The sequence below is a fragment of the Camarhynchus parvulus genome, unplaced genomic scaffold (assembly GCF_901933205.1).
Source record: "Camarhynchus parvulus unplaced genomic scaffold, STF_HiC, whole genome shotgun sequence".
In the NCBI taxonomy this organism is placed as follows: domain Eukaryota; kingdom Metazoa; phylum Chordata; class Aves; order Passeriformes; family Thraupidae; genus Camarhynchus; species Camarhynchus parvulus.
The window spans coordinates 366,056-377,355 of record NW_022148237.1 but is presented as its reverse complement, the minus strand read 5'-3'; the positions used below and the strand labels follow the sequence as shown (position 1 = coordinate 377,355).

General features: G+C 64.8%; 2 protein-coding genes across 3 annotated transcripts in view; both read left to right on the top strand.

Annotated features, from left to right (window-relative positions):
- FAU (FAU ubiquitin like and ribosomal protein S30 fusion) overlaps positions 1-11,300 on the top strand; it is a 581,541-nt gene that overhangs the window by 404,493 nt on the left and 165,748 nt on the right. The window lies entirely within an intron of this gene.
- On the top strand, positions 561-3,828 carry CUNH11orf95 (chromosome unknown C11orf95 homolog). Of its 2 annotated transcripts, XM_030969985.1 has the most exons (5): positions 561-721; positions 1,284-1,345; positions 1,379-1,823; positions 2,582-2,829; positions 3,593-3,828. In XM_030969985.1, exons 1-5 carry the CDS (start codon positions 664-666, stop codon positions 3,713-3,715), a joined length of 936 nt encoding a protein of 311 aa, XP_030825845.1. In that variant the 5' UTR covers positions 561-663; the 3' UTR covers positions 3,716-3,828. The 2 variants fall into 2 exon arrangements, with proteins under 2 accessions (XP_030825845.1, XP_030825844.1); XM_030969984.1 differs by having other exon boundaries at positions 1,284-1,823.

Below are 11,300 nucleotides of genomic sequence, written 5' to 3'. Positions count from 1 at the left end.
AGACCGCAGGACCCTCCCCCAATTTGGGGGGGCACTCCTGGATACCTGGACTCTCCCCGAATTTGGGGGGGCTCTCCAGGATACCTGGACTCTCCCCTATTTTGGGGGGCTCTCCCGGACCGCAGGACCCTTCCCGAATTTTGGGGGGCTTTGCGGGACCCCTGGGTCTTCCCCGATTTTGGGGGGAAGGGAGCTCCTTGTCTGCACTGGGAGCACTGGGAAGGGGCGTGTCCTCACCTTCACCACGCCCCCTTTGGACCAAAGGGGCGGGGCCGGGGTGGGGGAGGGGGTTCCATGGGTGCCCCATCGCTCGGGGCACCCCGGGCGGTGCTGCGGGGTGGGGGCGGGGAGGGAGGGGGCTGCATGGGGCGGGGGGAGCATCCAGGGGCTCCCCCATTCCCCCCATCATGGGGGGATCCCCCCTTAAAATCACCTCTATGGCTCCTCCGGAGGGGGGTGGGCTGAGACCTCCCCGATCTCATCGTCCCCCCAGCCCCCCGTTATGGGGAGGGGCGGGCTCTGGGGGGCCGGGGGGATGGGAAAGGCGTGCGGCCCCTTTAAATTTACCCAGGAGCCCTTAAAGGAGCCCCAGGGGCCCCACGGCAGCGTCCCCACCCCGGTCGGCCCCCGCCCGCCGCCGCCGCCGCCGCCCCGGGCCCCGCCATGGAGCCCCCGGGCCCCCTCCCCGCCCCCGGCCCGCTCCCGGTCCCGGCCAGCCCAGGTGAGCACCGAGACGGCGGGGGGGGGAGCGGGGGGTGCGGTGGGACCCCCCCCTTGGCGCACAATGCGAGCGGCGCTGGCTCTTTAAGAAGCCCCCCGACCCCCGGGGGGGTCCCCAGCCCTTTGCCATCCCCTGTCATCGGCCCCGGGCTCTTTAACGGGTTCCTGTCCCTTTAAGATGACCTGATTCTATTCAGGCTGCCCCTGTCCCACGCTCCATCCCTTGAAATCATCCCAGTGCCTCTAAAACGTCCCCAGGGATTCAGGATGTCCCCGTCCATCCCTCATGGCCCCATCCAATTCGGGACCTCCCTGTCCCTTTAAGGCGCCCACAGGGATTTAGGATGTCCCTGTCCCTTCAGGATGTGCCCCTCCCTTCCCCCCCCCCTCCTCATTTAAGGACCCTGCCCCTTTAAGAGCCCCTAGTCCCTTTTAAGATCTCCTGTCCCCCCCCATTTCACTGCTCTGTCTCTTTAAGACCGCCCCAGCCTTGCCCCTAATCCTTGGTGTCCCCTCCACCCCTTAAATCCCCCCTGAACCTCCCTCCCCGGCCTTCCCTGCAGCCCCTTCCCCGCGGGGGCTGCGCCGGAGCCTGGAGACCCAGAAACCCCGGGAGAAACCCCAGGAACGGTGGGAGAAACCCCGGGAGAAACTCCAGGAACGGTGGGAGAAACTCCTGGAGAAACCTCGGGAGCAGCTCTGGGAGCAGCCCCAGAAGCAGCCCTGGGAAGAGCCCCAGAAACCCCAGGAAAAGCCCCAGGAGCACTCTCAGAAGCCCCGGGAGCAGCCCCGGGAGTGGCGGGCGTCGCGGCCGGGCCGGAGCCGCGTCCCGGGCCGGGACCATCGCCGGTATTACCACGAGCGCTGGCGCTCCGAGTACCTGATGGAGTTCAACGCGGCGCGGCACGGCATGCGCTGCCTGGTGTGCGGCAGCGCGCTGGCCACGCTCAAGCTCAGCACCATCAAGCGCCACATCCGCCAGAAACACCCCTACTCGGGGGCGTGGGGGCCCCCCGAGAAGCAGCTGGTGCTGCGCTCCTGGGACGCCCACCTGGGACAGCCCCCCCGGCCCGAGGCACCCCCCGGCGGCGCCCACGGGACAGGTACGGGCGGGGCTGGGCTGGGGAAGGTGGGGTATGCGACCTTGGGAGGGGTGATGTCCCTTTAAATGGTGCCACACCCCTTTAGAAGCAGCACTGGCCCTTTAAATGTGGCCACGCCCCTTTAGGAGCAGCTCTGTTCCTTTAAATGTGGCCATGCCCCTTTAAATGTGGCCACGCCCTTTTAGGAGCATCACTGTCCCTTTAAATGTGGCCACACCCATTTAGGAGTAGCATTGGCCCTTTAAATGTGGCCACGCCCCATTTAGTTTCAGGCCATGCCCTCATTGGGTGCAGTTCCACATTGACCACGCCTTCTTTGACTGTAGCCCCACCTCTTTCTGTACAAGCCACGCCCCTTTAGGCATTCGGCGCTTCCCCTTTAAATGCCCCGCCCATGTCTGACCACACCCCTTCACTAAACCCCGCCTCTTTAAGCGAACACTGCCCCTTTAAGAGCGGCCCCACCCAGACCACACCCAGCCCCTCAGCCCCGCCCCCTCTGCGACACCGCCCACCACCACAGTGGCAGCCGCAGGTGTCCAAAGTGTCCCCAATGGCCCCAAGGTGTCCCCAGTGTCCCTTGCCCTGTCCCCAGGCTGTCCCCAATGGCCCCAAAGTGTCCCCAGTGTCCCCAAATTGTCCCCAATGTCCCTCGCCCTGTCCCCAGGCTGTCCCCGAAGTCCTCAAAGTGTCCCCAGCCCCTCTGTCCCTGAGCTGTCCCCAAGTCCCCTTGCTGACCGTGCCGTCCCCTCCCGCAGGGCCCCGTCCCCCGCCCCCGAGGGCCGCCAAGGTGTCCCCAGGGGGGTGGTGGCACTTGGGGACTCGCTGCGGGGCTGGCTGCGGGCGGAGCTGCGGCTGGACCTGGAGGCCGGGGGGCTGCGGCTGCGCTGCCTGCGCTGCTGCCGCGCCCTGCCCTCGCTGCACCTCGGGGACATCCGGCGGCACGCGCTGGCCGCACACCCCGACAGCCTGCGGGGACAGCGGGGACACCGCGGGGACAGCCACGGTGAGCGGGGACAGCGGGGACACCGCGGGGACACCAACGGTGAGAGGGGACAGCGTGGGGACACCGATAGTGAGCGGGGACAGTGGGGACACCAACGGTGAGAGGGGACAGCGGGGACACCACAGGGACACCAACGGTGAGAGGGGACAGCGGGGACACCGCGGGGACACCAACGGGGACAGCGGGGACACCGCGGGGACAGCAACGGTGAGCGGGGACAGCGGGGGGACACCGATAGTGAGCGGGGACAGTGGGGACACCAACGGTGAGAGGGGAGCGGGGACACCGCGGGGACACCAACGGTGAGAGGGGACAGCGGGGACACCGCGGGGACAACACCAAGTGAAAGGGGGACAGTGGGGACACCGCGGGGACAGCCACGGTGAGCGGGGACAGCAGGGACATGGTGGGGACAGCCACGGTGAGCAGGGACAGTGGGGACACCGAGCGGGGACAGCAATGGTGAGAGGGGACACGGCAAGGACGGGGGGGACAAGGGGCCACTGGGGACAAAGTGCCACCCCTGGGACACCACCGGTGACAGAGAGGGTGTGGGGTGCTGGGGACATTGGGGACATCGGGGATATGGGGACAATGGTGGGACACTGGGGACACTGGGGTGGGTGGCACCTGGGGACAAGGGGGACACCGAGGACCTGGGGGGGTGCTGGAGCCTTTGGGGACACACGTTGGGGACGCTGTGGCACGTCCCTGACCGGTGGCAGGGCAGGGGGACAGGAGGTGACAGCGCTGTCCCCCCCAGCCCTGCCAGCCCCCGCCGAGGAGGAGGAGGAGGAGGATGAAGAGGCCGCAGGGGGGGGGGGCACAGGAGCCCCCGCCTGATGGGGACACTGCGGGGGGAAGGGACAACAGGGGACACCGGTGACCCCCCCCAGTGTCCCCACAACACGGCCACACCTGTACCCACCCCCCCCCCGGTGTCTCACCCTCGGTGGTGCCTCCACCCCCCCAATGTCACCGTCACCCCCCCAGTGTCACTGTCACCCCCCCAGTGTCACCCCCCAATGTCACGTCACCCCCCCAATGTCACTGTCACCCCCCCAGTGTCACTGTCACCCCCCCAAATTCACCTTATTTATGTATTTGTGTCCCCCCTCCCCTTTTTTACACCCCCCCACCTTGTGCAGGACCCCCCAATAAACCCCCCCAGAGACCCCCGGGGCCTTGGGGACATTTGGGGACATTTGAGAGGAACATGGGGACATCTGGGGGGGGTCACAGGGACATTTTGGGGGCGTCTTGGGTGGCATTTTTGGGGGGGTCCAGGGGACATTGTGGGGGGGTCCCGGGGACATTTCTGGGGTGTCAGCAGCACACAGGCCCCGGCGTTGTCGCGGTGTTTTATTGTAGCCACAGCCCCACGGGTGGATTTTGGGGGAGGTCTCCCCCATTTCCCCCCCCCAGCAGCGAGGGGGGGTCGGGGGGCGCAGTTTGGGGGGGCTGTGGGAAGGGCTGAGCCCCCCCTCCCCCATTTACAGCAGTTACAGACATTTCACCTCAATTAACGTTAAAAAAATAAAAGTGGGGGGGGGGGGGAACGAGCTTGGGGATTCCCGGGGGTGGTTTGGGAGGGGGGCTCGGGGGGCGGCTGATTTTGAATTCCAGCCCCCCATTTCAACTGGGGGGGTGGGGGGGGGCACAGACGGACGTCACTGTGAGATTGGGGGGGGAATGAGTTTGGGGGGTGTGGGTGGAGTTTTGGGGGGGGAGGGGGGGAACAGACAAGCTTGGAGTGGGGGGGGCACCGCTGGGTACCCCCAAACTCCCCCTCCCCCACCCTGGGCTTTATTCCGGCTTCTTCTTGGCCAGGCCCGGGAGCTTCGCCTGGATCCTACAGAGACGGGGGCACATGTGAACGGGGGGGGCCACAAGGACTTGGGGGGTCCCCAGGGTTTTTTGGGGGTCCCCAGGATTTTTGAGGGGTCCCCAGGATTTTTGGGGGGTCCCCAGGATTTTTGGGGGTCCCCAGGATTTTTTTGGGGGGAGATCCCCAGGGTTTTTTTGGGGGGAGATCCCCAGGGTTTTTTTGGGGGCTCCCCAGGGTTTTTTTGGGGAGGTCCCCAGGATTTTTGGGGGGTCTCATGAGCACCTACTTGGCCATGAGGTCCTTGGTCTGGCGGCGGACGAGGGCCATGTAGTGCTTGATCTGCACCTGAGGGGAGGGGGAAATGGGGGTTTCAGGGGTGCCCCCATTTCTGGGGGTGTCCCCCTTGATTTTGGGGGGATCCCCTTTAATTTGGGGGGGGGTTCAGTCTGGGCTCACCTCGTATTTCTCGTACAGGGGCGGGAGGGTGAAGGCCAAGATGTCGGCTGGGGAGAAAAGGGGGGGGTAGGGGGGTTATTTGGGGGGAACCCCCCCCTCAGTGGCAATTTTGGGGGTCACCACCCCTAAAATCAAACCTTTGGTGGGGTCATTTTTTGGGGAGAACGGGGGGGGGGTCTCACCGAGGATGAGGAGGGTGATGCCGTTGAACACGGCTCCCACGTAGGTCATCAACCACATGGTCAGGGCGAGCTGGGGGGGCACACGAGAGGTTTTGGGGGGTCCTGGGGGGGGATTTGGGGGGTCGGGGAGGAGGAGGAGAGGGGAGGAAGGCTCCGAACCTCCAGGGAATCCACCAGATCCTCCACCAGGAAGAGGTGGAGCAGCAGGTGCAGGGCCCGGTTCACGTGCTGGGCGACCGCGGCCGCGTGCGCCTGGAAGGCCTCGGGGGACAACGTCACGTCCAGGTCCAGGTAAGCTCTGGGGACAGGGGGGACAGGTGAGGGGGGACCCCAAAATCTGCATCTGCACCCCAAAATCCCCACCCCGAACCCCAACATTTGCATCTGCACCCCAAAGTCTGTGTCTGAATGTGAAAATCCATCTCTATCCCACCAAGCCCTGGAAGGTGTCAGGGGACAGGGTCAGGTCCAGGTCAGAGATTGGGGTGGGGACACCCCAAAATTCCTGTTTGCACCCCAAATTCCTCCTCCACCCCCCATTTGGACCTCAAAATCCCCATCCACACCCCTCTGAACCCCAAAATCCCCATTTACACCACTATGAACCCCAAAATCCCTGTTCACACCCCCAAAATGCCCCCTCACACCCCTCTGCACCCCCAAATCTCACTCCACAGCCCCAAACCCCCCTGCACCCCAACCCCTTCCCCTCCCCAAACCATCATCCAGACCCCCTGGCACATCCCCCCCCAGTGACACCACTGTCCCCAGACGGGGGCTGGGGCTGTCCCCAAGCTCCCAAACCCCCCAAACCCACCCTGGGGGTCCCCAAAGCCCCCAGACCCACCGGAAGGGGTGCCCCTCGTCGGATTTCTGCAGCGCCTGCACCACGGCCCGGTAGACCCTGAGGCTGATGGTGACCGAGAGCAGGGCCAGCGCCACGTGCGCCACCACGGTGACAGCGCTGAGCACCAGGCTGCGCCAGCGACAGCCCGCTTTTCCGCCAGAACAGCAGGCCTGATGGCTGGGGACACGAAGGCCACAGGGGGCTACTTCTTCAGGCGGCCAGACGGGGACAGCAGGGGGTACACGTGGATGGCGGGGGACAGACAGGGGACAGAGGGGCACAGGGGCACAGACAGGGGGACAGACAGGGGGACAGACAGGGGGACAGACAGGGGGACAGACGGGGGACACACAGGGGGGGACAGACAGGGGGACAGACAGGGGGACAGACAGGGGGACAGACAGGGGGACAGAGGGGTCACACAGGGGGGACAGACAGGGGGACAGACAGGGGACGGGGGACAGACAGGGGGACAGAGGGGTCACACAGGGGGACAGACAGGGGGGACAGACAGGGGAGACAGGGGACAGGGGTACACGGGGGGACAGACGGGGGACAGAGTACAGGGGGACAGACAGGGGAACGCGGGACAGCAGGCACACAGAGGGGTCACACAGGGGGACAGGCGGGGGACAGACAGGGGGGACAGAGGAGTACAGGGGGGACAGGACAAGGGGGACAGAGGGGTTACAGCGGGGACAGACAGGGGGACAGACAGGGGACGCGGGGACAGCATGGTCACACAGGCAGGGGACAGACAGGGAGACAGACAGGGGGACAGACAGGGGGACAGAGGGGTCACACAGGGGGGACAGACAGGGAGACAGACAGGGGGACACACGGGGACAGCAGAGTTACAGGGGGGACAGACAGGGGGACACGGAGGGGACAGACGGGGGAGATAGAGGAGGATACAGAGGGGGACATGGAGGGGACACGGGGGGGGCACACGGGGGGGACATACAGGGGGACATGGAGGGGGACAGCAAGGTCACATGGGGGACGTGGAGGGGACATGGAGGGGACACACAGGGGGACAGACAGGGGGACAGCGGGGTCACACGGTGGGGCACAGGGACGGGACACAGGGGGGCCATGGAGGGGAGATACGGGGGGACAAAGAGGGGACACGATGGGAAATAAAAGAGGGACAAGGAGCAAACATGAGGGGAGATACAGAGGGACACAGAGGTGACAAGGAGGGGACACGGGGTGACAAGGCCAGGTCACAGGGGGTGACAAGGAGGGGACACAAAGGAGGGGACACAGGGGGTCCCTGCGTTGTCCCCCACCCCCATTTACCCCGATGCCACTTTCCCTCTTCCCCCTTAATTCGCTAATTACCCTCGCTCATTAAAGCAGCCCCTTCATTACATACAGCCATTAATTACATCCCCCATTAAAAACTAAGCGTTAATTAACCCCCCCCACAGCGTGCCGGCGGGTTTGGCCCCAAAATCCCTGGATTTTACCCCAAAACCCGCGGATTTTACCCCAAAACAAGGCACCCCTGAGCCTCCCCTCCCAGCAGCCCTCGGGGCTGGGCCCTCCCCATTTCTCCTCCTTTTTACCCCAATTTTGGGTCCATTCACAGCCCCCCTCCCCCTTTTCGCCGTTGGTGTGCACTTTTTGGGGTCCACCTTTTGGGGTTCCAGTGACCCTTTTGGGGTGAAAAGGCCCTTTTGGGGTCCGTGACCCTTTTGGGGTTCCAGTGACCCTTTTGGGGTGAAAAGGCCCTTTTGGGGTTTCGTGGCCCTTCCCTCCTTTGGGGTTCCAGGGGGTGGCCCGGAGCCCTTTTGGGGTTCCAGTGACCCTTTTTGGGGTTCCAGTGACCCTTTTTGGGGTCCAAAGGCCCTTTTTGGGGTCCCAAAGGCCCTTTTTGGGGTGAAAAGGCCCTTTTTGGGGTTCCAGTGACCCTTTTTGGGGTTCCAGTGACCCTTTTTGGGGTGAAAAGGCCCTTTTTGGGGTTCCAGTGACCCTTTTTGGGGTTCCAGTGGCCCTTTTTGGGGTGAAAAGGCCCTTTTTGGGGTTCCAGTGGCCCTTTTTGGGTTCCGGTGGCCTTTTTTTTGTGACCTTGCCAGGCCCTTTTGGGGTTCAGTGGCCCTTTTGGGGTCCCAACGGCCCTTTGCGGGGTCCCCAGTCCCTTTTGGGGTGAAAAGGCCCTTTTTGGGGGGCGCTCTGCTGCGCAGGGGCCCGGGGAGCCCGGGGGGCCCCAGGGACAGCAGGGACGCCTGTGCGGGCCGAGCGGGGGGGGACAGCAGGGACAGCCTTGGGGACAGCAGGGGGGACAGCAGGGGCGGCCTCGATGACGGTGTCGTCGGAGTCACCGGAGCTGTCGGCATCCGTGGGGACGGCGGGGACACCGGTGCCACCTCCGGCGACAGCGGAGACGCCACTCCCTACGCCGGGGACATCGCTGGGGACACCATTCCCAGGGGCAGCGACGTCACTCTTGATGCCGGTGACAGCGGTACACCGTTCCCCATGCCACCGAGGCCACTCCCGATGCCACCGAGGCCACTCCCGATGCCGCTGCCAACACCAGCGACGCCATTCCCAATGCCGGTGACAGCGGTGACACCAGTGAAGCCATTCCCAATGCTGGTGACACTGGTGACACCATTTCCAGCGCCAGTGACACCGCTCCCAGCGCTGGTGACACCGGTGATGCCATTCCCCATGGCAGTGACACCGGTGACACCATTCCCAATGCTGGTGACACCGGTGGCACCTTTCCCCAGTGCGGTGACACCGGTGACATCATTCCCAGTGCCATTAATGCCACTCCCAGCGCTGGTGACACCAGTGACACCTTTCCCCATGGCGGTGACACCAGTGACATCATTCCCAATGCTGGTGCCACTGGCGCCACCATTCCCAATGCTGGTGCTGGCGACGCTGGTGCCACCACTCCCAGTGCCGTTAATGCCATTCCCAATGCTGGTGACACCAGTGCCACCTTTCCCCATGGCGGTGACACCGGTGCCACCATTCCCAACGCCGCTAACGCCGTCCCCAGCTCCGGCCGCGCCGTTCCTGACGCCATCGCCGTCCCCGCCGTCCCCGTGCCGCTCCACCAGGTCCCAGGAGAGCAGCTCGCTGGTGAAGCTGTGCATCTCCCGCACGCACCGCGACACCTCCTCCAGCGCCGCCGCCGAGCCGGGGGCGGCGGGCCAGCCCCGCCCGGGGACGCCGCCCCGGGGCGTGGCGGGAAGTGGCACTCGCGGCCCTCGGGGATCTGCGCCAGCGCTGGCCCGAACTCGCGGTCGAAGGCGGCGCGGTCCGGGACCACCTCGAACGGCGACTCCGGGGACTCGGGGGGGCTCTGGGGGTTCCCCCCCGCCGGGGGCGCCCCCCGGTCCCGCCCGCCCGGTGACGCTGGCGAGGGGGGGGACACGGTCAGGGGGTCCCCCTGTCCCGCTTCTCAGGGTCCCTCCCCGTTCTGTCCCCCCCATTTGGTCACCTCAGGCACCCCCAGGAGGGTTTTGGGGTCCCCCCCATCCCAGCCATGCGGGGGGGGGGGGTGGGTGGCTGTTTTGGGGTGCCCACGCAGAATTTTGGGGTCCCAGCCATGCGGGGGGCGGCGGTTTTGGGGTCCCCTCCCCCCATTGGGGTCCCCATTGTGTCCCCTCCCCCACAGAGAATTTTGGGGGCAGCCATGCGGGGGGGGGGAGGTTTTGGGGTCCCCCAGAGAATTTTGGGGGGCCCCTCATGCTGGGGGTCAAGCGGCGGCACAGAGGGTGTCCCCACCTCCCCCCCAAATACACCCCAAAATCCAGGGAGGAGAGACCCCAGTTTGGGGCTAAAAACGCCCATTTTGGAACCAAACCCCATTTTGGGGCTAAACCCCCTTGGTTTAGGTTCAGAAGGGGGTGATGATGGGGGCAGGACACCCCAAACCTGCAGCTTTGGGTGCTGAAAATTGGGGGTGTCCCTCAATCCATTTTTGGGGTGAAACCCCCCGGTTCTGGGTCTGGAGCGAGGCTGGGGGTCCATTCAGCCCCCTCCTCATTTTGGGGGGGATTTTGGGGTCTCTCCCCCTCAGGTTCAGCCCCCCCCGGCGGCGGGTGGGACACGGCGCAGGCGGGTCGGGGGGGGGGGCGGAATTTTGAGGCCAAACCACAAAAAACGACGAATTTCACCTTCAGCAGCAGCGGGGGGGGGGCGTGCAAAGCTTTGGGGGGGGGGGGAGCAGCCTTGGGGGTGCAGGAGGGGGGTGGGGGGCAAAGCTTGGGGGGGGGGGGGCTCACCCCGAAAAAGGAACAAGAAACCGAGTTAAAGAGCAGGAAAAGAGAGAAAAAGAAAAATGTCTCTTTTTGGCGAGTTTAACCCTTTGTTGCCCCATTTCATGGGGGGCTCAGCAGCGTTTGTGGCTCCCCCCCCCCTCAAAATCCAGGCGTTATTTTGGGGGGGGGATCCCCCCTTTAATGTGACATCGAGACCCCAAACCGACCTCGGGGAGCCCCAAAACAGCTCTGGGGGTCCCCAAAGTGGCTCTGGGGACCCCCAAAATCCAGGGGGCCTTTTTAGGGTGGGGGCTCCCCCGATTTCCCCCCCCCCTCCCCAGACATTTTTCTTCCTGGGGGTGCAGGAAAAAGGGGGGGAAGGAAGGAAGGAAGAGAGGGGGAGACTTGCCTGGTGAAGCCGCAAAGAGAGAAACGGGCTGGGAGGAGGAAGAGGAGGAGGAAGAGGAAGAAGAATTGGGGGGATCTGCAAGAGAACACAGAGGGTGAGAGCTCAGCGCCCCTCAAAAAGCCCCAAAACCCCCCCCAAAATCCACCCCCGAGAGGCGGGGCCGGCGCGGTGCAGCTTCAGTCGCAAAAAACCACCAGGAAAATTCCAGGCTGGAATCCCCAATTTTGGGGATTTTCACCTCGTTTCTTCCCCAGGTTTGGGGCAGGGAGCGGCGCAGGGACGGTACCGGGGGAAGGGGGTCACCCCGAAATTCCCACCCGCTGCACCCCCGAGGGGCAGATTTGGGGTGAAGCCGCGGAGTTTTGGGGTTTTGTGGTGCCCAGGATTGGAAATTGGGGTGAAATCCTGGGAATTGCCGAGTCAGGATGCTCTGGAAGCGAGGGAGGGTCCCGGGGAAGGTGAAATGCCCCCTCCCCAAAATCCCAGGGAAGGACGGACGGAGCAGCAGGTCCCCAACGACCCC

Coding starts and splice junctions, on each gene's coding strand:
- CUNH11orf95 (XM_030969984.1), top strand. CDS start 664: ATGGAGCCCCCGGGCCCCCTCCCCGCCCCCGGCCCGCTCCCGGTCCCG. Junction 722..1,283: donor CCCGGTCCCGGCCAGCCCAG/GTGAGCACCGAG, acceptor CCTTCCCTGCAG/CCCCTTCCCCGCGGGGGCTG. Junction 1,824..2,581: donor CGGCGGCGCCCACGGGACAG/GTACGGGCGGGG, acceptor CCCCTCCCGCAG/GGCCCCGTCCCCCGCCCCCG.